Genomic DNA, 24137 nt, shown 5'->3' with positions numbered 1-24137 from the left:
TGCTCGGATCATGACCTCAATTTTTTTGTGTGTTCACATACATGATGCCATAAACGTCACCAAGTTTCGTAACATTCCGATGAAGCTGTGATTTTTAAAAATTCAAAACATATTTTTTGTAATCTGAATTTATTGGTGTGTATGTGTCTAAAAGTGTGTTTGTATGTGTGTGTGTGTGGGTGGGTGTGTCTGTTTTGCACTCTTGATGTTGTAGAGTTTCCCCCCTTTCCTGCGGTGTACTTTTTTTTAGGATTGTGTCCGATTTGTGGATTGTACACACAAAAATGCGGAGAATTTTTTAATTTTTGTAAATTTCCCATTAATTTCCTATGGGTCGGTCATTTTTGACCGAAGACCACAAGTGTGACTATTTTTTTCACGACCACTTAACATGCTCGGATCATGACCTCAAATTTTTTTTGTATTCACATACCTAATGCCATAAAAGTCACCAAGTTTCATAACATTCCGATGAAGCTGTGATTTTTAGAAATTCAAAACAGAAAATTTTCCGGTCATAAATGACCGAAGACCGTCTGATCATACAATGTGATTTTCTGATTTTTGTTTTTGATTCCGTCACTCACAGTTGAAGAGTTGTAGATATCTCAAACTGGAATTACAGATATCTAAAATTCAGTTGCAGATATCCGTAATTCAAATAGTGCATATCTGCAACTCTCATTTGTCCTAGGAAGAATGTCTTTGAGGATATCTGAAATGACAATTATGGATAGGAAGAATGTAGTTGCGGATATCTGAAATGTCCTTTTTGACTATAGGCAAAACTGAATTACAGATATCTGCAACACATATCCAGTCTAGCTGTTAAATGTTAAAATGGCCTGCCATATTTACTATTGTATTTCAGATATGTGAAATTGGAAATACTAAATACATTTTTGATATCAACAACTGATTTTGAATGGCAGCCTATGGTGACATTTCACTAGTGAAAATACGATTACAGATATCAAGAATTAAAGTTTTTACTAGTTGAAATTCAATTGTTGATATCAATAATTAGCATTGTTACTAGTGGAAATTGAATTCCTGATATCAATAGCTATCATTTTAACTAGTGAAAATTGAATTGATGATATCAAGAATTAATATTCTGGAAATGCATAAAAGTTAAAACGGCTTGTCATACACTTTTCACACAACCAAGGAGCTGGTTCGTGGCTCACACGTAAATTTCACACTTAAGTCACATGAACTACAGAAATTTGTGCTTTCAGAAGTTTTTATTGAGGCTTCGATGCAGTTATTTTCACCTTCTTTAACAAGGTACGGTAAAATGAGATTCTTCCAGCAATCTTCCTGATGCTGATGTCTAACTTTGCTTCATTAACATTCACTCTTAGTCATTGTATTCCCTAAAAAAGTAACTAATTGCTTCACTTAGTTACTTTTTATGAAAAGCAATGCATTACATTACCTTTACGTTACTTTTTCTCATCTGGGCTAGGTTAGCTAGTTTGTTTTATAATGGCAAATGTAAAGGCCCTTTCATATCAAAAGTGAAATGAATAAGCCTCGGGGTGAAGGAAATGCCAATTCACATCTGTAAAGAGAGCAGTTCAAACTATTTTTGCTTATTTGTTTGGGTGAATCAGATCATCGAAGGTCAGCAGCGAAGACATTGGCTAATAAAGTGAGATTAAATACAAGTATATTTGTATTAGCTGTCAATTATTGCAGTTTTCATAATATTCTGAATTTTTAATTGAATTGATCATGATGGGTATTGCAGTTCAAGACTAAAAGTGAGAAAGCATTTACTCATCTCACTTGCACAAAAACAGATTCAGTATTCCTCAAAATGAATAAAAACAGTGAAATGCAAATTCAGAATATTACACAAACTGCAATAATATATATATATATATGTGTGTGTGTGTGTGTGTTTATATATAGGTAATGCATTTATTAATTACTTGAAAAAAGTAATCTGATTACATCTCACAAATTAATTGTAATGCATCACCACCAAACCTTCAAATACACTCAAGAATTTTTATTTGTTTTTAACTTGTGCACAGAAACTCCTATGTTTGCTCTTTGGTAAACCTAACAAACATGTCCATAAATCACAGCTGTAGATTCTCACTTTCTTTGTGTTCAGAACTGTGACGCTATAGTGAAAAGAAGTCTATGGACTTTGGACAGTTTTATTTTGTGATTGTTATTACAGTGACTATTAAAAATTCCAAATCAATCCTGCACATCAAAATAATCAATTGTGGCCTCCTCTTTAGATGGTTTCATCCAAGCGTTACTATTGTCAGCCCTGAAACAAATGTGAATAAATAACTTTATTAGTTATGATACATTTTACACAACAAAACCATTCCCATTACATTGATAAAGAAAATTAAATCGGAAATAACAGTATCAATAGCTCATATAAATAATCATAATTTTCTTTGTCATACTATAATTTGATAATTTACGATAGGGCCTTATAGAGTAATCATATACACAACCGTTCAAATGTTTGGGGAAAATAAGATTTGTGTGATACTTAAAATGAACAACGATGCATAGTAGGGCTGCCCGATATTGGAAAAAAACTGACATTGTGATATTTTGTTTTTTCAGCGATGTATATTTCGATATATGCTTTATGTTTTTCAGGTAAATCTAAATGTATTCAGGTACAGACATTGAATAATCAAATGCAAATTAACACTGCATAGTTTTCACGTTATAAATTAAATAATTAATTAAAACAATTTATCTTTAAGGCTACAAAAGTGGTTTTCTGTTTTGTTGTTTGATTAACATTGGTGGTGACAAACAGCTGCGGGTATATTAGGCTGCTGTCATTTTAAGTCGAATGCATAGATCCAATATAATGATAAGCATATTGTTTACAACACATAACCTACGGTGTTTACGTAGATACTTGGGGAAACATAGCCTAGAAATCTAGATGCACCCTAGCGGCAGCAAAATGTATTTTGCAGCCAGGGCAGTCTAGCAACTCTCCATAGACCTTCTAGCTGCAAAAACCTAAATTGGGTCAGGCCAATCACGTCTTGTATAGAGTAGGCGGGGGCGGGCTTAACATATGACGACAGAGTTGCGACGGCTGCCACTTGAAAACAAAGAATGGCGGCTGCGGTTGGAGAACAGTGGTCTTTCGAACCGGCTTTGGCCGCGACTCTGGAGGACTTGGAGTTAAGTTTTTCTTTAAGAAAAGAGCAAAGAACGGCACTTAAGTCATTCTTAAAAAAGGAAGAAGTGTTCGGAGTTTTACTGGACCGGATCTTTACCACTCCGACTACGTCACCTTCTTCGTTGCTCTGGTTGGTTGTAGCGCTATCCTATTGCGTGCAGAGGGATTTTGAGTGACAACCGTTTATCCCGCCCCTCGGATTGAGCCGCGTCTATGGAGAGTTGCCAGACTAAACATCTTGATGTAAGTCTGGCTTGCCAGGCTAGGGGAAACAGACATTTTGACTTAATTTACCATGCACATGTCCGTTCAATCTAAAAAAAAAAAAATTCAGAGAAAGAGACTGTGGTGTCTGCAGCGCCCAAGTTCCGGTCTTCTTGCTCTTGATGTTTTAACTGACAGCATTTAAAAACATATGCAAGTGATAAACTTTCACTCTATGATCGTTAAACTTTGCAATTAATCCACAAATCACATGCGTTCCGAACAGTAAAAAATCAATTACGATCCCTAAACTTGACATCGCACATCCTGCGTTGTGACTATCGCGGATGTGCACCTCGCGGTATCGATGGTAATGATATATCGTGCAGCCCTAACGCATAACATGGATCAGTAAAGACATTTATAATGTTACAAACATTTTCTATTTAAAATAAATTCTCTTGTTTGGAACCTTCTATTCATCATAGATTCTGAAAAAAAAAGGATCACATTTCCACAAAAATATTAGGCAGCATAACTGTTTTCAACATTGATAATAATAAGGCATGTTTCTTGAGCAGCAAATCAGCATATTAGAATGATTTCTTAAAGGGGTCTTCGGATGCAAATTTCACTTTTATATGGTGTTTGCATATAAATGTGTCTTTGCAGTGTGTTGACAACCACCATATAATGAAAAAAAAATAAAAAAATCCATTCACTCCTTTATTTTTTTTCCTCAAAAAGCCTAAACACTCAATCAAGCCGGTTGGATTTTCTGAGCAATTTGACATCATATTGCTAATGCTCCGCCCACAACCACTGTCCCGTATTAGCATATTTCTGCCCTCAGCCATTTGTATACTGTCAGCCAAGGCAGCACTTTACCTGTCTGGTGTCGACTTGCCCATGGTAGAGAGGGGTGGGGTGAGCAGTTGCTTATCATTTAAAGAGACATGCACCGAAACGGGTCGCTGTAAACAGAGCTGTTTTTGAGGAGGTAAAAAGGGTGTTGTTTTACACAACACAACCATTGAGGAATTTTAACCAAAGTACGTTACAAACTTTACATGAAGACCCTAAAGAATCATACCAACTTGTGGAAAATGGGCATCCGATGACCCCTTTAAGGATCATGTGACACTGAAAATTCAGCTTTGCATCACAGGAATAAGTTATACTTTTAAAATATATTAAAATAGAAAACTCAAATTTTAAATTGATATATTTTATTACTATTTTACTGTATTTTTGATCAAATAAATGCAGCCTTGGTAAACATAAGAGACCTCTTTCAAAAACAATAAAACAAATCGTAAAATTTTTTAAACAGAAGTGTGTGTGAACGTACTTGCTGTTGTGTTGTTTGATGTGGGCAATGGGAGGAGGGGCTCTGGTAACAGTTTCCCTTTCAATCAAAGCAGCCAGAGTAGTGTTAGGACATGCTGATTTCCCCCTGAAAACACAACATACTGTAAAGAACAACTGTATAGAACAATCATGTTCAAGAGTACCCAGTGCTACTGACAGGGCATATGTCATCCTCAAAGCTTACTTGTGTTTGCTTTTATGCTTACCAAAAGAATAGTTTTTAATATTACAGTTGAAAGCCTATTCTAAAATTTTACAGTTTTTGCTGACCTGGTAGCAGTGACCACTACATTACGCTTGGGTTCACTGTCATAGCTGACGCTTTCCACACCATATGCCTCAGCTAGCTCATGGATAATTCTCCGGTGTTCACGCTTCATAGGTGGGAAACAGTGACTCCTTTTAGATGGTTTACCCTGAGGAAAAACACAATTACAGCTCTGAAAAATTATGTTTGGATAGTCGATTTTAAAAGAACTATTCATGGTGTGATCATTAGTCTACATCTTACCTTATTAGCCAATTCAACTAAATTTTTAATCTCTTCCTCAACTTCACTGACGAACTTGAAATCTTTCCTGTATTAAAAAAAAAAAAATCCTAAGTGTGAGTGATCAGGCCTTCCCCCTTGGCTCTGTAGTAGACTAAACATTTAACATTTGTGTGTATATTCTACACTTCAAAGCAAAGCAAAATGTGCACAAGAACCCAAACTCAACTGCCAATGCTTTAGTGCACAGTTACTACGAGCCATGAGACATTATTTAAAGAAAAATAATTTGTTAATTTTAAAAGGACATGATCTCAATTTCTATGTTTGGACCATGGATCCTTTTGAAGCATTTGGCAAGTAATAGGACTTATTAAGTGTAGTGACTCAAACTGCAAGACAGCAACAGAACAGAAGTATTTCAGTAAAATGGTTGGTGTCTTCATCATGATGTCTCATACTGTCATGCCATAGATTTATTCTGTTGATGCATTCTTGCACTATTTTAAAATTTGAACCACCTTGCATCCTCTTTGAGAGAGTCAGTAAATTTGGAAGATGTTGACTTGTTGAAGGGATCCACTGTGAGATCAATCTGCAGGGCCTCAGCCAGCCGTCTAGAGGCAAAACAGAAAACATCAAAACCAGCGCACCCACATAGACACATCTAGTAATATATACAGACACAGATAGAGGGAAATGATGATGTGTAAGGGTGTGTTCACACTTGTAGTTCAGGTCGCTTGGTTAATTGTACACGGTGAAAGCAGGTTCAATCCAAGTCTTCTAACAAAACACGATCGGCCACTTTAAATGATAAACAAATTGTAATTTAGGTATTTATTTATAAACATTGATCAAATTAAGTGTGCACGCTGTTTAAGGGATTATATGCAACACCCTGAAGTCATTCCCTTAGTTAAGGGGAAATCACACCTTAAGTCTCATACTTGAGAAAACACTTGAGGTGCTTTATGCAACCAGGCACTGATGCATGTACCGAACTTTGATGGGAAACAATGACGAGAAAAAACAGGTATTCTTTGAGCATTCTATTCTTTTTAGGGTCGCATCTTGTGACGCCATGTCCCGTTTTTGGTTTGTTTACATGTCTTTGGTCCATATTGTGTTCATATATTTGCACTAACAGAGCAATTACACCAGGGTTTGTTTTAATCGAACCAAACATGCCAAGTGTGAACATGCCCTCAAAAAGCATTTTTCATCATTGAGTTCACCTGTTCCTCTCCAGTGTAGCGCACTCTTGATCACACTCCAATCTGAATAAGAGAACGTCCAAATAAAAAGGTTACTCCACAACTGTAGCATATTACAAAGCATACTTCAAACTTCTGAGGTAAAAGTTATTAAAATGGAGTTCCTTATGAAGTTACCAGCAACTGGATGTGTATTTAATCACCAAAAACAATTTTTACTTGCATTTTGTGCTTGGTGAGTGTCAAGTTCCCTGCCCTCCTTCAACTTTAAACTTTTCAGAAACAGCAAAGATCACTAATGCTGTCATTCACGTAAGGTAAACACTGACTCACAGACTACTCTTCTGGACGACTAATAAAAACAAGCAGTCTAGCAAGCTTTAGTTTGAGAATATACCTGGCCTTTTTCTGCTCCTTCTTTGTGAGCTGTCCAATATCAACAGACTCTCCCAGCTGCATATCTGACAGCTTACTGGCCACAGCAATAGCTGCATATCTGCAGAATACAGAGATGAAAATTGTGTTTGACCTCTGATCAACAAGAATGCTTGACATAAGAAAGAAAAGAAACTGCTGGTGATTCAGCCAAACTATCAACACAAGGCTTAAGTCTGTATCACTACTATACTAAATTACACTAAATGTCTACGAAGGCTTTGATAGCTTGACGTGTTTTAACCTTTGGTAGGAACTGGCTGCATCAGCACAAGGGATGGTCTCTTTCTTGCGGCCACAGTCACACTGCAGTGCCACCTAGAGATTGAAAATAGGAAATAAGTGAGTATAACGTAAGGCTCACCATTTTGATTCTTTTTTTGGTAAAGAATAATTGTGTACAGAAAATTAAAGCATTTACGGAAAAAAAAAATATATATAGCTGAGGAGCAATACTTCTGATCATTTTTCCACACTTGAAAACAACTAATAATTTGAAGATTAATCGCGACAAGCTATAACAAAGAACTATAATAGATGTATGTGAAACCCATAATTTACTGCTTCATCCCAATACTTTATAAAGTCTATAACGTTTGTCTGGTGAGCATGTGCCAGACAACAAGAACCCTGCAGCTGAGGAATCAGGGAATCAGATCTCACTACGGCTGAGGAAACAAAGGACCGCTTTGAGCAATAACTGCATGTTCCATCAATAACCAACTGAGAAGATTTAGGAAGAGGGAGAGGCTGTACCTTGGCACTGCAGATATTGGCTGGACAGGGGATTCCTGGATGGCAGGGAGCAGCACAGGGGTGCCCACAGCCAGGTTTAGGATGAGTGCATGGCTGCTTACACTCTCCATCTGCCTGGCATTCCCCACGGTGGCATATCCTCTTACATCGATGAGAAGTACAAGGTAAGAGCTTCTCGCACACTAAACCACATGAGATGTCCTGTAGGTGGCATGGGATACTACTCCTTTGCTAGGGAGAAATGTGAAAATGCTGATGATTTGGAACTTTCCTTGAATAAAGTGCTAAATAGGATTTGATAGGAAAAGTATTGCATTTAAAACTACCCACTTTTCAAATGCTAAGCTTAAAATATATTAAAAAAAGAGAAGACTGGCTTGTTTTAACACATATGTTTACCTCATGATTACCCATGCACCACTTCTTAGTGAGGTAGGTACAGGGAGGACATCTCTCATCACTATGGCATGAATGGAACACTATGGGAAAAGCATATAAACAAAACCATTAGCTGCACAACCCTTACAATTCATATTACTTTACAAAGGTTTAGGGTCAGTAAGAAAATAATACTTTCATTATGCAAGGGAACATTAAGCTGATCGAAAGTAAAGATTTACATTGCTACAAAATATCTAAAATAAATGTTGTGCCTCAACTTTCTATTCATCAGAGAATCCTGACAAAAAATACCATGGTTTCCACAAAATGATTAGGCAGCACAACTGTTTTCAACATTGATAATAATAAGAAATGTTTCTTGAGCAGCAAATCAGCATATTGATTGGATCATGTGACACTGAACACTGGAGCAATGACTCTGAAAATTCAGCCTTACCATCACAGGAAAAAATAGCATTTTAAAGTATATTAAAATAGAAAACAATTATTAAAATAATTGTAATTATTTTTTAAATATATCAGGAAGTATTTTTAAACAAATAAATGCATCCTTATGCAACAGTAATTCAAGTTTACGATTCAGTTCATCATTTATTTTAGTATGTTTTAATTTTTGCAATTGTATCTGAACTGAAAAATGTCAAGGGTAGGAACGTACAGACTAACAACTTTCATAATCAACCATATACAGTAAATGTGTATAAATCTATCTTCACATATATCTGTTATTGAGTATATCTATGATTTTCTGAGCAGGCAGGAGTACCTGGGTGATCACAATCATGACTTCGGGTACACAAGTTTTTACATTCAGGAGGTCTGGTTCCACAAGGGATGGGCGGGAAGAGCACAGTCTCCCCACAGAAGCATGCCAACTCGTCAAAGCCTTAGAATAAACACACACAATGCTGATATGAAGAAAATGGATGGACACATACATCAAGATGTTTTTGAAGGCCAGGCCCTTTAGCGAAAGATTCAATACACGGGTGTCACCCTGGTGGTAAAGCTTACTGGTTTGCCAACAAGGCTGGCAGTTGCCACGGTGACAAAGGTCCTGACATCGGTGTAGACCGCAATTGAGCTTGTAGCCACAAATCATTGAGCACTTATGCTCCATATCCTGATAAAGACAGAGAATGTTTACTTAAACCTGTCTTGTTATTATTGCACCCAGATAAAACTTTAATGAAAATATAAAAGACTCACCACACAACACAACTCTCCACACTTGTGCCTGCCGCAAGAGCGCTTCTTGATGCAGCGTTTCTCACAGGTAAACACCATGTCCTCTGTAGAGTACATTAGTACAGTAGAGTACAGTACATAGAGTACAGTACATTAGCATTACATTTGCTACTCTGGAATAGTACATATAGGGCCAGATTTACTAACAGCTTGCACCAGTGCAAACCCTCTTTAGGTGTTAAAAAAACTACAGTCAAAAATTAGAGCTGAAAAGGCATGGGCAGCTATTTCTGAGTTTCCCTTTCAGACGCAAAATTTATTGGACAAGAGTATTTAAATGAATCACGCAAGGTGATTTACAGACGCTTATTTGCGCTGCTCTTCATAGATTGCGTTGGTCATTATGGAAATTATCCGGCTGTGTCTTTGTTCTTTAATTTGCACGTCACCAGTAGATCACACGCAGAACTTTCCACTACCATCTGCGCTTTTTTAGAATTGCGCTTTCATGCTAATTTGCCCTGTTTAGTAAATCTGGCCCATAATGTGTTAAATAAAGTGTTAGTTACATAAATAACCACCCTGTTATCACAATCACCGAAAGCCTTACCTTCATTCTGAATCGCTGCACAAGGAACTTTCTATAAAGAAAAAACAGAGTACGAATTACATTTGCAGTTTTCAGAACTTCTCTGACTTTTGTGCAGCTGTACAACAGCAGACCAACCTTGCTATTACTGCCACATCTGCATTTAATAGAAGATGTCAAAGAGCATGGCCCACAGCTGTCCTCATGGCAGAGCTTTTCACACAAGTGGACAGAATCTACAGCAAAAGAAACATAAAAAGTTTTGTGTTGAAAATGTTACACTTCATGCTTTTGAAAATGAAAATGTACAATGAAAATGTCAAGTATTTACTCCCAACTGTAGAGACAGTCTTCCCTTGAGTTTGAAATTAGCAAAAAAATGAATATTCTACCACTATATAGTAAAAAGATGACAATAAAATGTAGACTTTGTTCACTTATAACGAAGTCATAAACTATGTACGGTAAATGTGTGTGACTCAAGAATACTATGCTAGCTCAATCCAAACAAGTTTCTCAAAACCTTTTCTTTCCTATTGTGATGTATATCGAAGTGAAACGGCTTCTGGAACGAGAAAAAAATGTAGAACAGAACTTGATTTTGTCCATCGGCATTAATTTGATCATTGTCATTTGGAGGGGAGAAATTATTGGTTCCATATCAGAGAAGAGACGTTTTTGTGAGGGGAAGTTCATGTTTTTGATTAAAGATTACGAGGGCACATTAATTAAAAAAATAATGACATGCCTAGATCATTTATAATAAACATTGCAATATTCCATACAAAACACGATCTGTCAATTTTCATTTCATAGTGACTGAGATCAGAAAAATAATTTTAACAACTAATTTATATTTCAGTTCAATGCATGTACACAAAAAACTGTCCCATACCATCATCCCCACATGGCAGAGGCTTGTTGCAGGTCTTGCCACAGGAGGGGATGGGGTCAGTACAGGTCTTTCTCTCTGGGTAGCCAAGCTCTAGAAGCTTAGAGAGTGGAGTCTGTCCGCACGAACAACTGCGTACCAGCTTGGGGCTGAGTGCACACGGCTGGCACTGCCCAGGGTGGCATGGCTGCTGACAGCGATGAGACTGGCAGTCATGCATTCTAGAGCAACAGATTGAGAGATGAGAGCTCACAAACATTTACTGAGAATGCATGCAAAATTAATGAATACAAATGTCTTTAGAAAATAACCAAAAGGTCAAAAATAATTAATGAAACACATTATTTAAAAAAAATCTAAAACATAAGGTAAGTTTGATATCAAAGCTCTGCATAGAGTAATGTTGTAAAATTATTTAATGTCATACTAGGGGTGGGTGATATATAACGGTAGAAACGATTAACTGGTAGAAATGGGTCAACCGGTAGAGATTTTGGACTATCGTCTCTATCGCGGTTACGCTCATGTGACGATGCTTTGCTGTGCTTTGTTTAATTTACAAAGTAAAGACTATGCATGTTTTTTTTTAATATATATATATACATTTGATTTTGACTTAATACATTTTATGTAGTATTTCTAGTGCTTGAAGTTTTTCCAGGTAGTTTTCTATTTCATTTGTGTTTTTGATCTATTGTAATTTGGTTTCTCAGTTTACTTGTCTTCAGGAAGCTTGTGAGTTTTTTTAGGCTAGTATTACCGGTAGTTTTTTTTATGATATAAAAAATGGTGATAAGAATTATGATATTATTAAAATTACAATAACAACTATATCGTGATATATATCATTATCATGAAATAAAAAATGTATACACAACCCCTATGTCATACATTGGTAAGCGAGGAGATTTTACGTTAGTACAACATACTTTCCACATGGCTTGCAACAGGAGAAATATCCTGATCCATCAAATTTCTCATGATCAGTTCCACATGCCACCTCCCTGAACACCACACCACAGAAGCAGGCTAAAAGGGTACAAATACATTGCTGGAGGATTACCACGTATAAAATTAGATTACTGTATAGACTCTGAAACCAACAAAATGACACAAGGACTACTGTACTGACCTTGCTGGACACGAAGTCGGCAGGGTTGGCATGGCCCTGAGTGGCACGCCTGGAAACAGGAGTGCTCTGAGCAGTTCAGAAGAGCCCCACAGATGTCTTCACAAAGCAAAGGTCCTGCCTGACTGCAACGCACCTGCTTACTGCACACACAAGAAAATGCTGTTGTTTTGCCTCCATATTTCTGGGTAAAGTATTTCATATAGAGTTAACTAGAAATAGTTAATAGTACCTCATTCTCCCACAAATGCAGGATTTGGTGATAAAAGCAGGGCATTGTGGGCAGGGCCCAGGATGGCACAAGCTACAAAGCACAAGAGAAAATCTTATGCAAGAATGTCAACACTTGATTGACCCATGTCATTACACTTATCATAAATATAGACAAAATCACAACTGTGCTAACAATTTAAAAAGTAATCGAGTTGTCTGAGTAAATAGTTGAGTAATCACTCTTGAGACAGTATGTATATTAATTAATCTGGTTTCAAATTCATTACACATGTTTCTTAGTGGTCACAGAGAGAAATGTTGGCAAATGTACACAGGCAAAAAAGGTCCACTGTTCATCGTTAATATATGGTTTTGTGCTTACATGTTACAGGGGTGATTGCATTCCGCTCCACTCCTCTTTTTCCCACACATATCTCCACAGCTATGAGGGATCTCAGTGCGCTGAAACTCAGGATTGGTCACCTTCCCTGTTCATTAAAATGAAAGGTGAATAAAAAGAAGTTTCACGGCATTATCCATTAAAAAAATAAAGCCAAATTATAATTTCACAAATTTCGAAAGATCAAGACAAAACATCATGTGAGGTGCAGAACACAGAATAATCTTACCACAGAAGCAGGTATACACATTTGGGGCTTTCAGTGCCACATGCTGGCATGCAGGACAACGCCAACCTTCAGTGCCAATGCCATCTGTAAATATTAAACCATTTTAAATTTGTTATTAAACTATGGTTACTGTTGCACAACAGACACTGCTGAGGGAGCCCACTGTATTTGGCACTTGTTTTTTTTGAGAAATCCTGTATACAGTAGCCTGCCAGTATAGTAAGTCCAAGTCCATACTTGCAATGCCTCCAGGAAGCTATTACAGGCATGCAGGACCAACACATATCTACTTTCAGTGGGAAAATACTGAAATCTCAAAATTTCTCAACAAAATCACATATTTGAAATAAACAATAAAATCTGACATAAACCGTTTCATAAATGTTGCTTCTTGCACTCAAATAGCTTTAAAAAGCAGATATTTCAGGGTGATCCTGCCAATGCACATATGCAATCCAAAGCTGGACTCTTCTAATGACAGCTTTGGTAATGTCCTCTATCCAAGGAGAAAGGCGGTTAACGTACCTTCAGCTTGAGATGCAGGTGATCGAGCCCATTTCTTGATGCAGTTGAGGTGGAATACGTGGAAACAGCTCTGACAACTCCAAACCGGAGCCATAACCCGGATAACTTCACAACAGACCATACACTCATACTTTTCCTCTGTAAGCTGCTCAATTAGACAACCTATATAAATACACACACACAATGTTGAAGATGTTAAAAAGCTTGTCATTAAAAGAGACAGAAAAACTGTCTGACTCATTTGTCCATCATTAAAGGGATAATTCACAGCTGGCCAGATGGGCTTTTTAATAAAGCATTTTTTTTTTATTGTGGTATTGTGCTCAATGACTAAAAAAATGGCTCTTGAATTCCCTTTTGCCAGAAAGGTAGGAAAACTTCCAACACCAATAATGCACTGGGCACCACCCCTCCATCCACCTGATTGTCAGAATGCAGAAACCCTTGTCACAAGTCCAACGAATGATGCAAAACTACATGTTTTGTGTCAAATAAATGGGTAGATCTGACAACAGGTAGCATGAAGGAGTGCACATTTAATTTTCATATAGCCTAATACTGACTTTGCAACCAAACAAAGCTGGTTGAAAATCAGCAAACTTGTCCTTTAACTATCATACATTATCAATGATCATAATGATCAAAGAATTTACAATCAGGGTGTACAGTAGCTGTAGGTTCTTGAGAAGTGACAATCATTTGTAAAGGTGCAACAACAAAACAAGAAATTGTATGTGTGTGAACTTCCAGACCTAAAGCACATCACCTGTTTGTGTTTCTTTGCTTTTGGGAGGCTCCATGCATTTCACCGGTCCTGTTCTTTGCTCAGGACCTCCACCTCTCCTTGGCACTGGATTCTGCAGTTGTGGCCGTTTCCCTCTCGTACCTTCTCGGTTCCTGTTGGACTCCTCATGTCTTTCACTGTCATCTTCTGCACCTCTCCTCTCCTCTCCTCTGATCTGAACAGCTTCTCTTTTTCTCCAGTTACCCTCAATCCCATGGTTAGGCATCGGTCCTTTCCTCTGGGAACTTGACTGTACGCGGCGGTCTCCACCTCTCCATCCCTTAAGGTTCCTATGCTCAGGCTCTGGATGTTCATGAACTGCTGCAGGTTTTGTGTCTCCTTCAGCAGCCTGGGTTTCTTGGTTCTCCTCCCTATCCCTGGGCAAAGGCTCCTTTATTGATCTATCAGCTCTTACTTTATTGGGCTTCTTCCGTCGGCTGTCTTGGTAAGACTTACTTGCATCTGCTTCCACGGTTGTTCTTTCCTTCTTCTCCTCATCTGTCGATCTGTTAGAAGTGGGCGTGTTGGGTCGCTTAGGAGGACCACCAGCTCCACGGCCTCTTCCTGACCAGTCACCATTACTTCCACGTTTTGTCCATCTCTCACTCTGAGGGTGACGATCATTATTGCGCCCACCATCTACTCGTCCTCCTATTTGTCTTCCTCTGCCTCTACCTCTTAAGCCTCCTCTGATGGCAAGGTCAGGAGTGGGTAATATATTGCTGACAGGGTTTTCAAACTCATGTTGACTGTTATCAGTCGCACTGAACTGTCTAAAGTGATGATGAGGCCTAACATGTTGAGCCCTCCAGTCCTGACTGTGGTCCAGCTGCCTGTAACTTCTAGAGTGGGGCTGCTTGGTTTTAGCTTGCGGTACAAACTCAGCAGACTCTGGATTCAACTTTGATGTGTCTAAAAGTGAAGACAAAAGGTTGACAGGATTATTTTCTGCCCTTTGACTTTATTACTATTGAATTATCTATATAGCCATGACTGGATGCTTTGTAAGCACCGGACATTATGTAACGTTACACTCTGATACTGACACAGCTTTTTTGCAACATGCTGTAACGTCACATGCCAAAGAATAGACGTCACCTGCTTTTCTCTATAGTGTTAGAAGGTCTGTCGAGTGTGTCGACCAGATAGAAATATGATTCATGAATTTACTGACACTCTTTCGTGCTTTTCACTTGTTAACCAACTTCCTTCCACTTAAAGTTAAACCTTATGGACGTGACGTGATGTGCCGATGACTGAATATTATTATCTGAACTGTGAAATAAATCGCGTTGAGTTGTTACAAAACATCTCTTTATTTTATTTTTCTCAAATACTGAGATAATATTGCTGAGATCATAAGTCTGAGTTCACCGACACATTCGTACACACACACACTTCACTACAGCTAGCCGTTATGAGTAGCCATAACCGCTTACGTTACCTGTAACGCAGGCTTCAGCCATTCAGCCGGAACTTAAGACAGTTTAGACGAGATTTGCTCAGGACTGCAGAGTATGTGATAATTACACCAAGAAGCCTATAAAAAAAGAGACACAGTTATTGAATACCGGTATATTAGGAACTACACTGGACTGAGTTGGTGCTAGTTGTACTGAAACAGCTCGTCCAATCAGAGACAGAGGTCGCTGAAAGAGAGACATGTGACTGCAGCGTCACAGCTATGACGTATGACTCTGTGACACGTAAGGAAAAGAAAATAGGCTTGTTTGAGATGAGCAAAATCTGCGCAGAACCGATCACCGGTGATCACCGCGAGATGCATGCCGGTTAGAAATGTGTCCGACTGCGTTCCGCCTGGCTCTGATGTCATGCTGACGTATGTCAAAAATCTCTCGCGAGCGCAAGGCACACCTGTCGGATTCTGCAGTCGCGCGCAGTTGCTCTCCACCGACTGCGCGGATCAAAAGCATGATGGGAAACGACTTGCTGACGACACAGCTTAATGATCATTGGTTTAAACAACCATGATGTAATGTTCTCTTTTAAAATGTTTGATATTAAAACTCTGATATCATGTTTTATGTGTATAAATGATCTGTGAATATTCCCAAACTCTCTGACAGTGCGATCTCTATATGGATTATGTGATTATGTAATTAAAATATATATATATAAACACATGTATTAAAGAAAGAAAAAAAAGATTGATAAACACGTATTTGGAATGGGATTATATAGCCTAACAAGTGATTTGGGTGTCTTGTTCATTATATTTATTTTCATATTTAAGCAACAGAACTTAAATTACATCCAGTTTATTAGCAACACTGTGCACGAGCGTGAATCCCGTGAATCCCGCGATATCCATCTTTGATCTCACAGGTGTCAGATCCACTGTGAGAAGAGAAAACTGTCCGTCTTGCCTGCACTTTTTTCACTCCTCCCCTCACTGCAGCCGCCTACTCTCGCATACATTTCAGGCGAGGCGAGGCGCATCTCAAACAAGCCTAATGAGAGTGTGATATGTTCTTACAAATCAAGTGAGATAAACGGCATCAATATAGGTAGAGAGCTTATTATATCTCAACTGGCGGACGATACCACTCTTTTTCTTAGAGATGAAAATCAAGTCTCTGTTGCAATAAATACCATAGAAAAATGTTCCATGGCCTCTGGCTGAATATCAATAAGTGTGAAATCATGGCTATTAAGGACTGCACGAAATCTTCCATATGTAGTATCCCAGTCAAAAGTGAACTTGTTCACTTAGGTATCACAATTACCAAGGACCAACAAAAAAGGACTTTATTGAACTTCAATCCTATTATTCAAAGAACCAGAAAAAAGCTGAACCAGCCTATAGTATCCAGCTGCAGACCCGCAGCACCACCAGTTTCAGAACCCCAGCGCCAGAACCGGAAGTAGGGGCGGAGCTTACGTTCTAACACCAGCGCCAGAACCGGAAGTGAGGTGCGGAGCTTACGTTCTAAACCCACCGAGTAACGCGTTTTGGAGCGTAATTTGCTTAGACACGAAACGGTATACTTTTATTACACACGAAACGTCATACTTAATACGTATGTTATGATACATTAAGGTACAGAAACATTGGGCTTCACCATATTTTTAATATCGTGGTCCGTTGTATGCATTTATATTTACTATGGTTCTTTTTTTATAATAATTTTTACAATGTATTTACCTACATATTGTAAATACAGTTATGATAACACATTTATTTCTATTTGTATATAGGACAGTTAAGCTGTCATTTGTAACTATACAAGAATATAGAAACTATTTAGCTATTTTAGTAAAATGTTCTTATTAAAGTGGTACTACTTACAAGCAGGAGTATGTTGTTTGTGCACCACAAATTGACACTTACCAATCAGGTATTTCAAATAATTGTAAACTAGCATGAGAGAAAATGCCACAAACTATTGTAAAGTGACACATACCATTGTTAAAGTAATTATGAAAACTGTCACCAATCATTCAGAAGTGTGCTGGACCTTGACACTGCTTTTCACAATGCAGAGTAGTGTACATCTGTAGATCCTATATTATAATGTGGATACAGCAAGTCAAATATTTGAACAAAACATTCGGGAATCTCCAGAAGGAATATATATTAAATTAATTTGTAGTTATTGTCGACTAATCCTCAATGTTTAGTCAATGGTAGCTTATCAAATGTATACACCTTTTTCAGTAAGCAGAGACAGAAAAGTGACTCAACAAATATGTAAGTTAAAGTAATGAATATTTAGAATAAAAAAGGAAAAATTACATAAAAGCAGATCATCATTCATTCAGCGCTGTGTTGTGGTTGCGCTGTGTCACGTGACAAGCAGTGACGCGTCACCTTGGAAACCATAAAGTGACAGATTCGAAATAACGGTCGCCTTGAAAAACTCACGCTGGGGGGTCAATTAGAATATTTTAAACTTACGTGTGAAAGGGTTAACATTCTTCAAATTAGTGAAAATTCTGTCATCGTTTACATGCTTGTCTCATTGTAAATAACTCCGCCCCTCACTTCCGGTTCTGGCGCTGGGGTTCTGGCGCTGGGGTTCTGAAACTGGTGGTGCTGCGGGTCTGCAGCTGGATATATCTCGAACCAGTGGCTCTCCCTCAGAGGCAGAACCCTACTGTCTAAGGCAGAAGGTTTATCACGGTTAACATATCCAGCTCTATCTCTGTATGTGGACAAAAACATATTACTGAGATTGACAAGCTAATTTTTAACTTCTTATGTAAAAATAGAACTCATCATGTGAAGAAGTCTGTTCTAACAAATGACTATGAAAAGGGTGGATTAAACTTTATCGATTTCTGTACTCTTAATAATACTTTTAAAGTAAATTGGTTGAAACATTTCTTTAAAAACCCTAATTCCATTTGGAATGTCATACCATGTCACATTCTGTCAAAACTGGGTGGGTTGAGCTATTTCTTAACCTGTAATTATAATATTGATAAGGTCCCGATAAAAATGGCATCCTTTCACCACCAGGCCTTCCTTTCATGGTCTCTTGTTTTCAAACACAACTTTTCACCCAACAAATATTACATATGGAACAACAAAGACATACTGTTTAAACACAAATCTTTATTTATTGATTACTGGTTTAATAATAACATTATTTTTGTTGACCAATTATTTAACAGAGATGGTTGTCTTTACTCTTATAATGAGTTTCTAGAAGAATACAAAATTCCTGTGTCTCCTGGAGATTATGGCAAAGTTTTTGGAGCAATCTCTTCTGGTGTCTGCATGTTATATAGAGCTCAACCAAGATTGGGCACACAACAACTAACTTTGTTATCGCTGACTGACACTTCAGTTGGTAAGATTTGTTTTTCTTGTAACAATGGTAAGAACAATAAACTAATTAGATCCCTGTTCAAAACAGATATTATCACAGTCCCATATGTGGTTCCATACTGGAATAAATTTGTGCAAAACATTGACTGGAAGAAGGTCTGGCTCTTACCCAACCGATATTTGCTGACCAATAAAATTAGAGAAATATCATTTAAAATAATTCATAAGTTTTACCCGTCTAATGATCATATTGTTAAAAAATTTAAAAAAGACATTGATGTAATGTGCACTTTCTGCTCTATGAGTATTGAAACAGTTACCCATTTGTTTTGGGACTGCCCTTTTGTCCAAAGTTTCTGGTTTGACATTTGTAATTTTATTGCAGAGAAAATTGAGAAAGATTTCAAGTTGTTTTGGAAGGATGTTCTTTTTGGCCTTTATGACCTCAACAGAACTAAGACTAGGCCTAATGAAACTTTCATTATTAATCTCATTATTCTCTTGGCAAAATTTTACATTCATAAATGTAAGTTTACGCATTCCAAAACATCTTTTATCGCTTTTAACATTGAGGTCAAGCAATATGTTAACACGATTAAGTTTTCTCTTAATCAAAAGGCAACAAAAACTGTGAACAATTTGATATTTTTTTGTAAATCCGTACTTCCCCTGGCAAATGTGATGATGTGAGTCTTTTGTTTATGTTTTGTTTATGTTAAAACACCTGCAATTTTGGAAACTGCACAATATGTTATTGTTATAATGGGGATGAACGTTCCTGTAAACTGTGCAATTGTTGAATAAAAAAACAAAAACAAAAAAAACAACAACTATGGGGCAAAAAAAAAAAAAGTCTCTTCATGATAGTGAATAAAAAATGTGAAATAAAATGAACTTTTAATGAGAGAGAAAAAAAAAAGAAAAAAAAAAGATATGTTCTTGCGTCTCAAAATAGGCGAGATATAAAATGAATTCAGTTATTTTTTTAACAATTTATGCTTTTTACTCCTAGTTGTATGTACTATGTTACATTACAAACATAAAAAGTCATTTTCAGAAAAATGTTAATCAGTAATGATTCAATATGATTAGAGACAGTTGCATACTGATCTGTATAGATAACGTTAATTATACAGATCAGTGGTTGCATTCAGTATTTCTCTCATAAAAATGCATATAAAGCAAATAATAGTAGTTCTCTTACGAGAGATACTCTCGTACTGCGTTGTCGTAGCAACGCATTGGGGAAAATCCTTTTCCACGAGAATACTGAAGCAAAAAATTATCCTTAATTTTGTATCAATGTAAAGCGCATTGCCACAGCATACAGACCTAGGCGAGACAGCTCGCGCGCCTATTGGCTGCTGTGCGGCAAATGCTTAAGCCAATGGAGCGAGCCCTAGAGTGACGTCACACCCAATGAGGGCAATTCGCGCCCTCCCGCGTCACGTCCCGCCGAAACGGGCGTGGCTTAGGGCTATATATTCCACTCACAGGCTTATGAACTCTGATTTTTTATCCTTCAGCGAAACACCTACTTCGCTGATCCGAGGAGAAGCTGCGCCGTCGAGAGAGCACTTCAGCGGGAGAGGACGTGAAGCCGCTGGCACCGCCGCCTTCTTCGCCTTCCAGCTGCGCATTCCGGCGCTTATATCCTTTTGCCTCCATTTGAGTGTGTGTGAGTTCGCCGGCGCGACTCACACATGTTATTTGTATCCGGAAGCCATCTTCTCCGAGGATGCCTTCCTGCGGCTCATGCCGTGCAACGCTCAGCGACGGGGACCGTCATGTTATATGCGCTTCCTGCCTGGGTGAGCAACACGCGGCTATCGCTCTTGCGGATGGCGGCTGCCATCACTGTGAACTTCTGCCTTTGGCGACTCTGCGGACTCGCCTGGCGTCGTTCCAGGAGCCCGTGTTTTCCGCTGTTGTGCCGCGCCGTAAAAAGCGCCGTGCACAGCGGAACCCTGAACCATCCCCTAGCCGCCAATGTTCGCCGGCGCGCCCGCAAACTATTTCTCCGGCTTCTTCAGCTTCGATCCCCGACGGACAGCGGCCGCAGATTGCCTCCGCTTCCATCGACGACATCGATGAGATCGACGCCATGCTGAGGGATGAGGACTCGTGCTCTGTCTTGGCATTCGGCAGCGAGGATTGGGCGAGCTCTGCGGACCTCGCGCCCCCCGCTCCCGCGACCAAAGGAAAGAGAGCGAGCATTGAGGCGGAGCTCATCCGCGTGCTCACTCAAGCCACGGTGAGCCACGGCGCTTATGCCGCCAACGGACAGGCCGCGTCAGCGCTGCACTCCATGGCGACGCTGCAGATATTCCAGGCCGATCTCCTCCGCAAGCTGGATGAGAACGGGACCGATGCGATCTGCGTGGCGGATCTGAGAAGCGCTACAGACCTGGCTCTTCGCGCTTCGAAGTCTGCGGCCCAAGCCATCGGATGGAGTATGGCGGCTCTCACCGTGTCTGAGAGGCACCTCTGGCTCACGCTCTCAGACATGCCAGAAGTGGAGCGGACCGCGTTCCTTGACGCCCCGCTCTCCCCTGCTGGCCTCTTCGGGACATCGGTGAAGGAGTTCACCGACAGGTATGCTGAGGTGCAGAAGGCGACCTAGGCGATGAAGCACTTCCTGCCGAAGCGCTCCAACTCAGCAGCAGGCCGTGCGAAACCGCCTGCTCAGAGTTCACAGCCCAGACCGCCGCCTAGCTCCTCTTCTCAACGCCGCCAGACGCAGAGCTCGAGACCGCGCTCTCGCTCTTCCGGTCGCCGCCCCGCGCCGCGTGGCCCGCGACAGAAGGTAGCGTTGAAGCCAGAGCCCCCGAAGACATCCTAGCACTGCTAGGGAAGCGTCGGTGTTCAAGTCCCGTTGCGGCCGGACCCTCACCGAAGCTCACCGCTCGTGCAGTCCCAAGCGAAGCGACTGTGCCAGCGATCATTGCAGCCAACAGGCGTGTCTCACTGGCCGCTTGCCTGCACACAACAGCCGTTTTCACGGCTACCCAGATAAATCCATTAAAGAGTGCATTTTCTGGTGTCCCGGCCATGGCCGATGGTGTTTCTTGTGTAGTAAATCTGCCCGCTGTAATGTGCACATCCCTACACACAAACACGGCCCCACACACAGGGCCCGCGCACATAAAATCGACCCAGCTCGATTGCGCGTTAAAAGTAGCACACGTGCCCACTACCCAGTGCCCACTAATGCTACCTCCTGCTCATTGCACGGTTTATGTAAAAACGAAACCTGCGTGCAGGCGCTCTGCTCCGGCGAGCGATGCTATAAAGGTGGTAAACGTGCCCGGTCCCCAGTGCCCCCGTTCCCACACAAGCATCACGGTTCCTACGGAGCCCGTCCAGCCCTCCCTCTCCCACCTAAATGCTGTCGAGGGGTCGAGCGCGGACATTCTGCCCGCTTTCATAAGCGCGGCCCCGGCCTCAGATGTTGCGAGCGAGACATTTCTGTCACAGCTCACGAAAGCCGCTGTATCGCGAGTCGATCAGAGCGTGCTTTTCACTCAGCCCCTAGCTACACGTGCAGATGCATGGGAGAAGCTTCCCGGGGTTTCAAAATGGGTGATAAACATCATAAAAGAAGGCTATTCGCTACAGTTTCGCAGACGCCCTCGCCGCCACACGGCGCGCGTCGAGACTTCGGTAGATTCGAATGAAGCACATCTACTTCGAGCCGAAATTCAGAAACTTCTGAGAAAAAGGGCTATCGAACCTTTATCTCAGGCTCAGAGCGAAGGGGGTCTTTACAGCAGATACTTCCTGGTACCCAAGAAAGACGGGGGTCTCAGACCCATACTAGATCTGAGGCAACTGAACAGAGTGCTTGTGAAACGCCAGTTCAGAATGCTAACGACCAGAAAAATCCTCGCGCATGTTCGCCAAGGAGACTGGTTCGTGTCAGTAGATCTAAAGGACGCGTATTTTCAAATACAGATTGCGTCACGTCACAGGCGATTTTTGAGATTCGCCTTCGAGGGCCAGGCATACCAGTACAAAGTCCTGCCGTTCGGCTTGTCCCTAGCACCCCGTACATTTACAAAGTGCATGGACGCAGCACTCGCTCCCCTCAAACTGCAGGGTGTTCAAGTGCTGAACTATTTGGACGATTGGCTCATCCTAGCCCAATCTCATTCAGAGATAGTGGCGCACAGAGCCCTGCTGCTGAGTCACCTCGAGAATCTCGGTCTCACAGTAAACTGGGAAAAGAGTTCGCTATCCCCCAGTCAGAATATTTCTTTTCTGGGACTGGAACTGAACTCGCTGTCGATGACAGCGCAGCTGTCACAAGCGCGCGCGCTGTGCATCCAGCGCACATTCAGCTCATTTCGCTGCGGCGCTGTTCTCCGTCTAAAGAGCTTTCAGAAAATGCTGGGTCTGCTGCGCATGCGCCCGCTGCAGATATGGCTCAAAGGGAGGGTGCCCTGCAAAGCATGGGCCACCGGTCGGCTTCGCCTCAAGGTCAATCAAGCATTCGTTGCAGCTTTGAAACCGTGGAAGTCAAAAGACTGGTACCTGTCAGGTGTAAGCCTAGGGATTTTCCTCGGTCTGAGGGTGGTGTCTACGGACACATCCAACGCAGGGTGGGGAGCGCTGCTCGAGGGCAGACCGCTGTTTGGCCTTTGGTCAGAGCGAGAGAAGCTCTTCCACATAAACTGCCTCGAGATGTTAGCAGTGTGCAAAGCGCTCACTCGCTTTCGTCCCCTGCTTATGGGCTGCCATGTACTGATACGTTCGGACAACATGTCAGTGGTGTCATACATAAATCGCCAGGGCGGCCTCAGGTCCCTGTCATTATACAGGCTGACCAGATGCCTTCTGGTATGGGCGCGCTGCAACCTCCTTTCACTAAGGGCGGCGCACGTGCCGGGGCACCTGAATGTTGGACCAGATGTACTGTCCAGGAACCGCGTTCCTGCAGGAGAATGGTCGTTACACCCACACACAGTACAACTGTTGTGGAAGAAATTCGGCAGAGCGGAAGTAGACCTCTTTGCGTCTCCAGAAAACGCTCACTGTCTGGAATTTTACTCAAAGAGCAGGGGCTCATCAGTGGCCGCGCCGCCCTCTGTATGCTTTTCCCCCTGTCTCCCTCCTGACCCAAGTGGTGGAGAGGATCAGGGAGGAAGGATGCTCAGTGCTGCTGATAGCACCGCTGTGGTTGAATCAGCCCTGGTTCCCAGCTGTGATGCAGTTAGCCAGCACCGCCCCGTGGCCAGTGCCTCTGAGGAGGGATCTCCTTTCTCAAGCAAATGGTTCGATTTGGCATCCTCACCCGGAGTTATGGTCCCTTCACGTGTGGGCCATCAACGGGTA

At 40.7% G+C, this 24137-nt stretch overlaps 1 protein-coding gene across 2 annotated transcripts; it reads right to left on the bottom strand.

The window, feature by feature from the left end:
* Window positions 1–1231: 1231 nt before the first annotated feature.
* On the bottom strand, window positions 1232–15949 carry nfx1 (nuclear transcription factor, X-box binding 1). Of its 2 annotated transcripts, XM_079585891.1 has the most exons (25): window positions 15884–15949; window positions 15453–15548; window positions 13991–14920; window positions 13225–13386; window positions 12700–12783; window positions 12453–12558; window positions 12090–12161; window positions 11861–12000; window positions 11658–11757; window positions 10732–10949; window positions 9975–10072; window positions 9858–9888; window positions 9269–9351; window positions 9074–9182; window positions 8826–8945; window positions 8057–8136; window positions 7658–7888; window positions 7146–7219; window positions 6864–6962; window positions 6488–6529; window positions 5771–5866; window positions 5271–5337; window positions 5030–5175; window positions 4740–4844; window positions 1232–2293 (listed from the first exon to the last, which is right to left on the bottom strand). In XM_079585891.1, the coding sequence occupies exons 2-25, from the start codon at window positions 15472–15474 to the stop codon at window positions 2218–2220; spliced, it is 3291 nt and encodes a 1096-aa protein (XP_079442017.1). In that variant the 5' UTR covers window positions 15475–15548; window positions 15884–15949; the 3' UTR covers window positions 1232–2217. The 2 variants fall into 2 exon arrangements, with proteins under 2 accessions (XP_079442017.1, XP_079442018.1); XM_079585892.1 differs by lacking the exons at window positions 1232–2293; window positions 15884–15949 and adding an exon at window positions 2300–3879 and having other exon boundaries at window positions 15453–15709.
* Between the last annotated feature and the right edge of the window lie 8188 nt (window positions 15950–24137).

Source organism: Phoxinus phoxinus (assembly GCF_949152265.1).
Source record: "Phoxinus phoxinus genome assembly, chromosome: 2".
Classification (NCBI taxonomy): domain Eukaryota; kingdom Metazoa; phylum Chordata; class Actinopteri; order Cypriniformes; family Leuciscidae; genus Phoxinus; species Phoxinus phoxinus.
The sequence above is the reverse complement of the archived record's forward strand: the minus strand, read 5'-3'. Positions and strand labels throughout refer to the sequence as shown.

Excerpts from the sequence above, each read along its gene's own strand:
- nfx1 (XM_079585891.1), bottom strand. The coding sequence starts at position 15,474 with ATGGCTGAAGCCTGCGTTACAG. Across the intron at positions 8,137-8,825 it reads TCATGATTGTGATCACCCAG|TGTTCCATTCATGCCATAGT; the intron begins GTACTCCTGCCT and ends CTTTTCCCATAG. Across the intron at positions 6,963-7,145 it reads GCAGCCAGTTCCTACCAAAG|ATATGCAGCTATTGCTGTGG; the intron begins GTTAAAACACGT and ends TGTATTCTGCAG.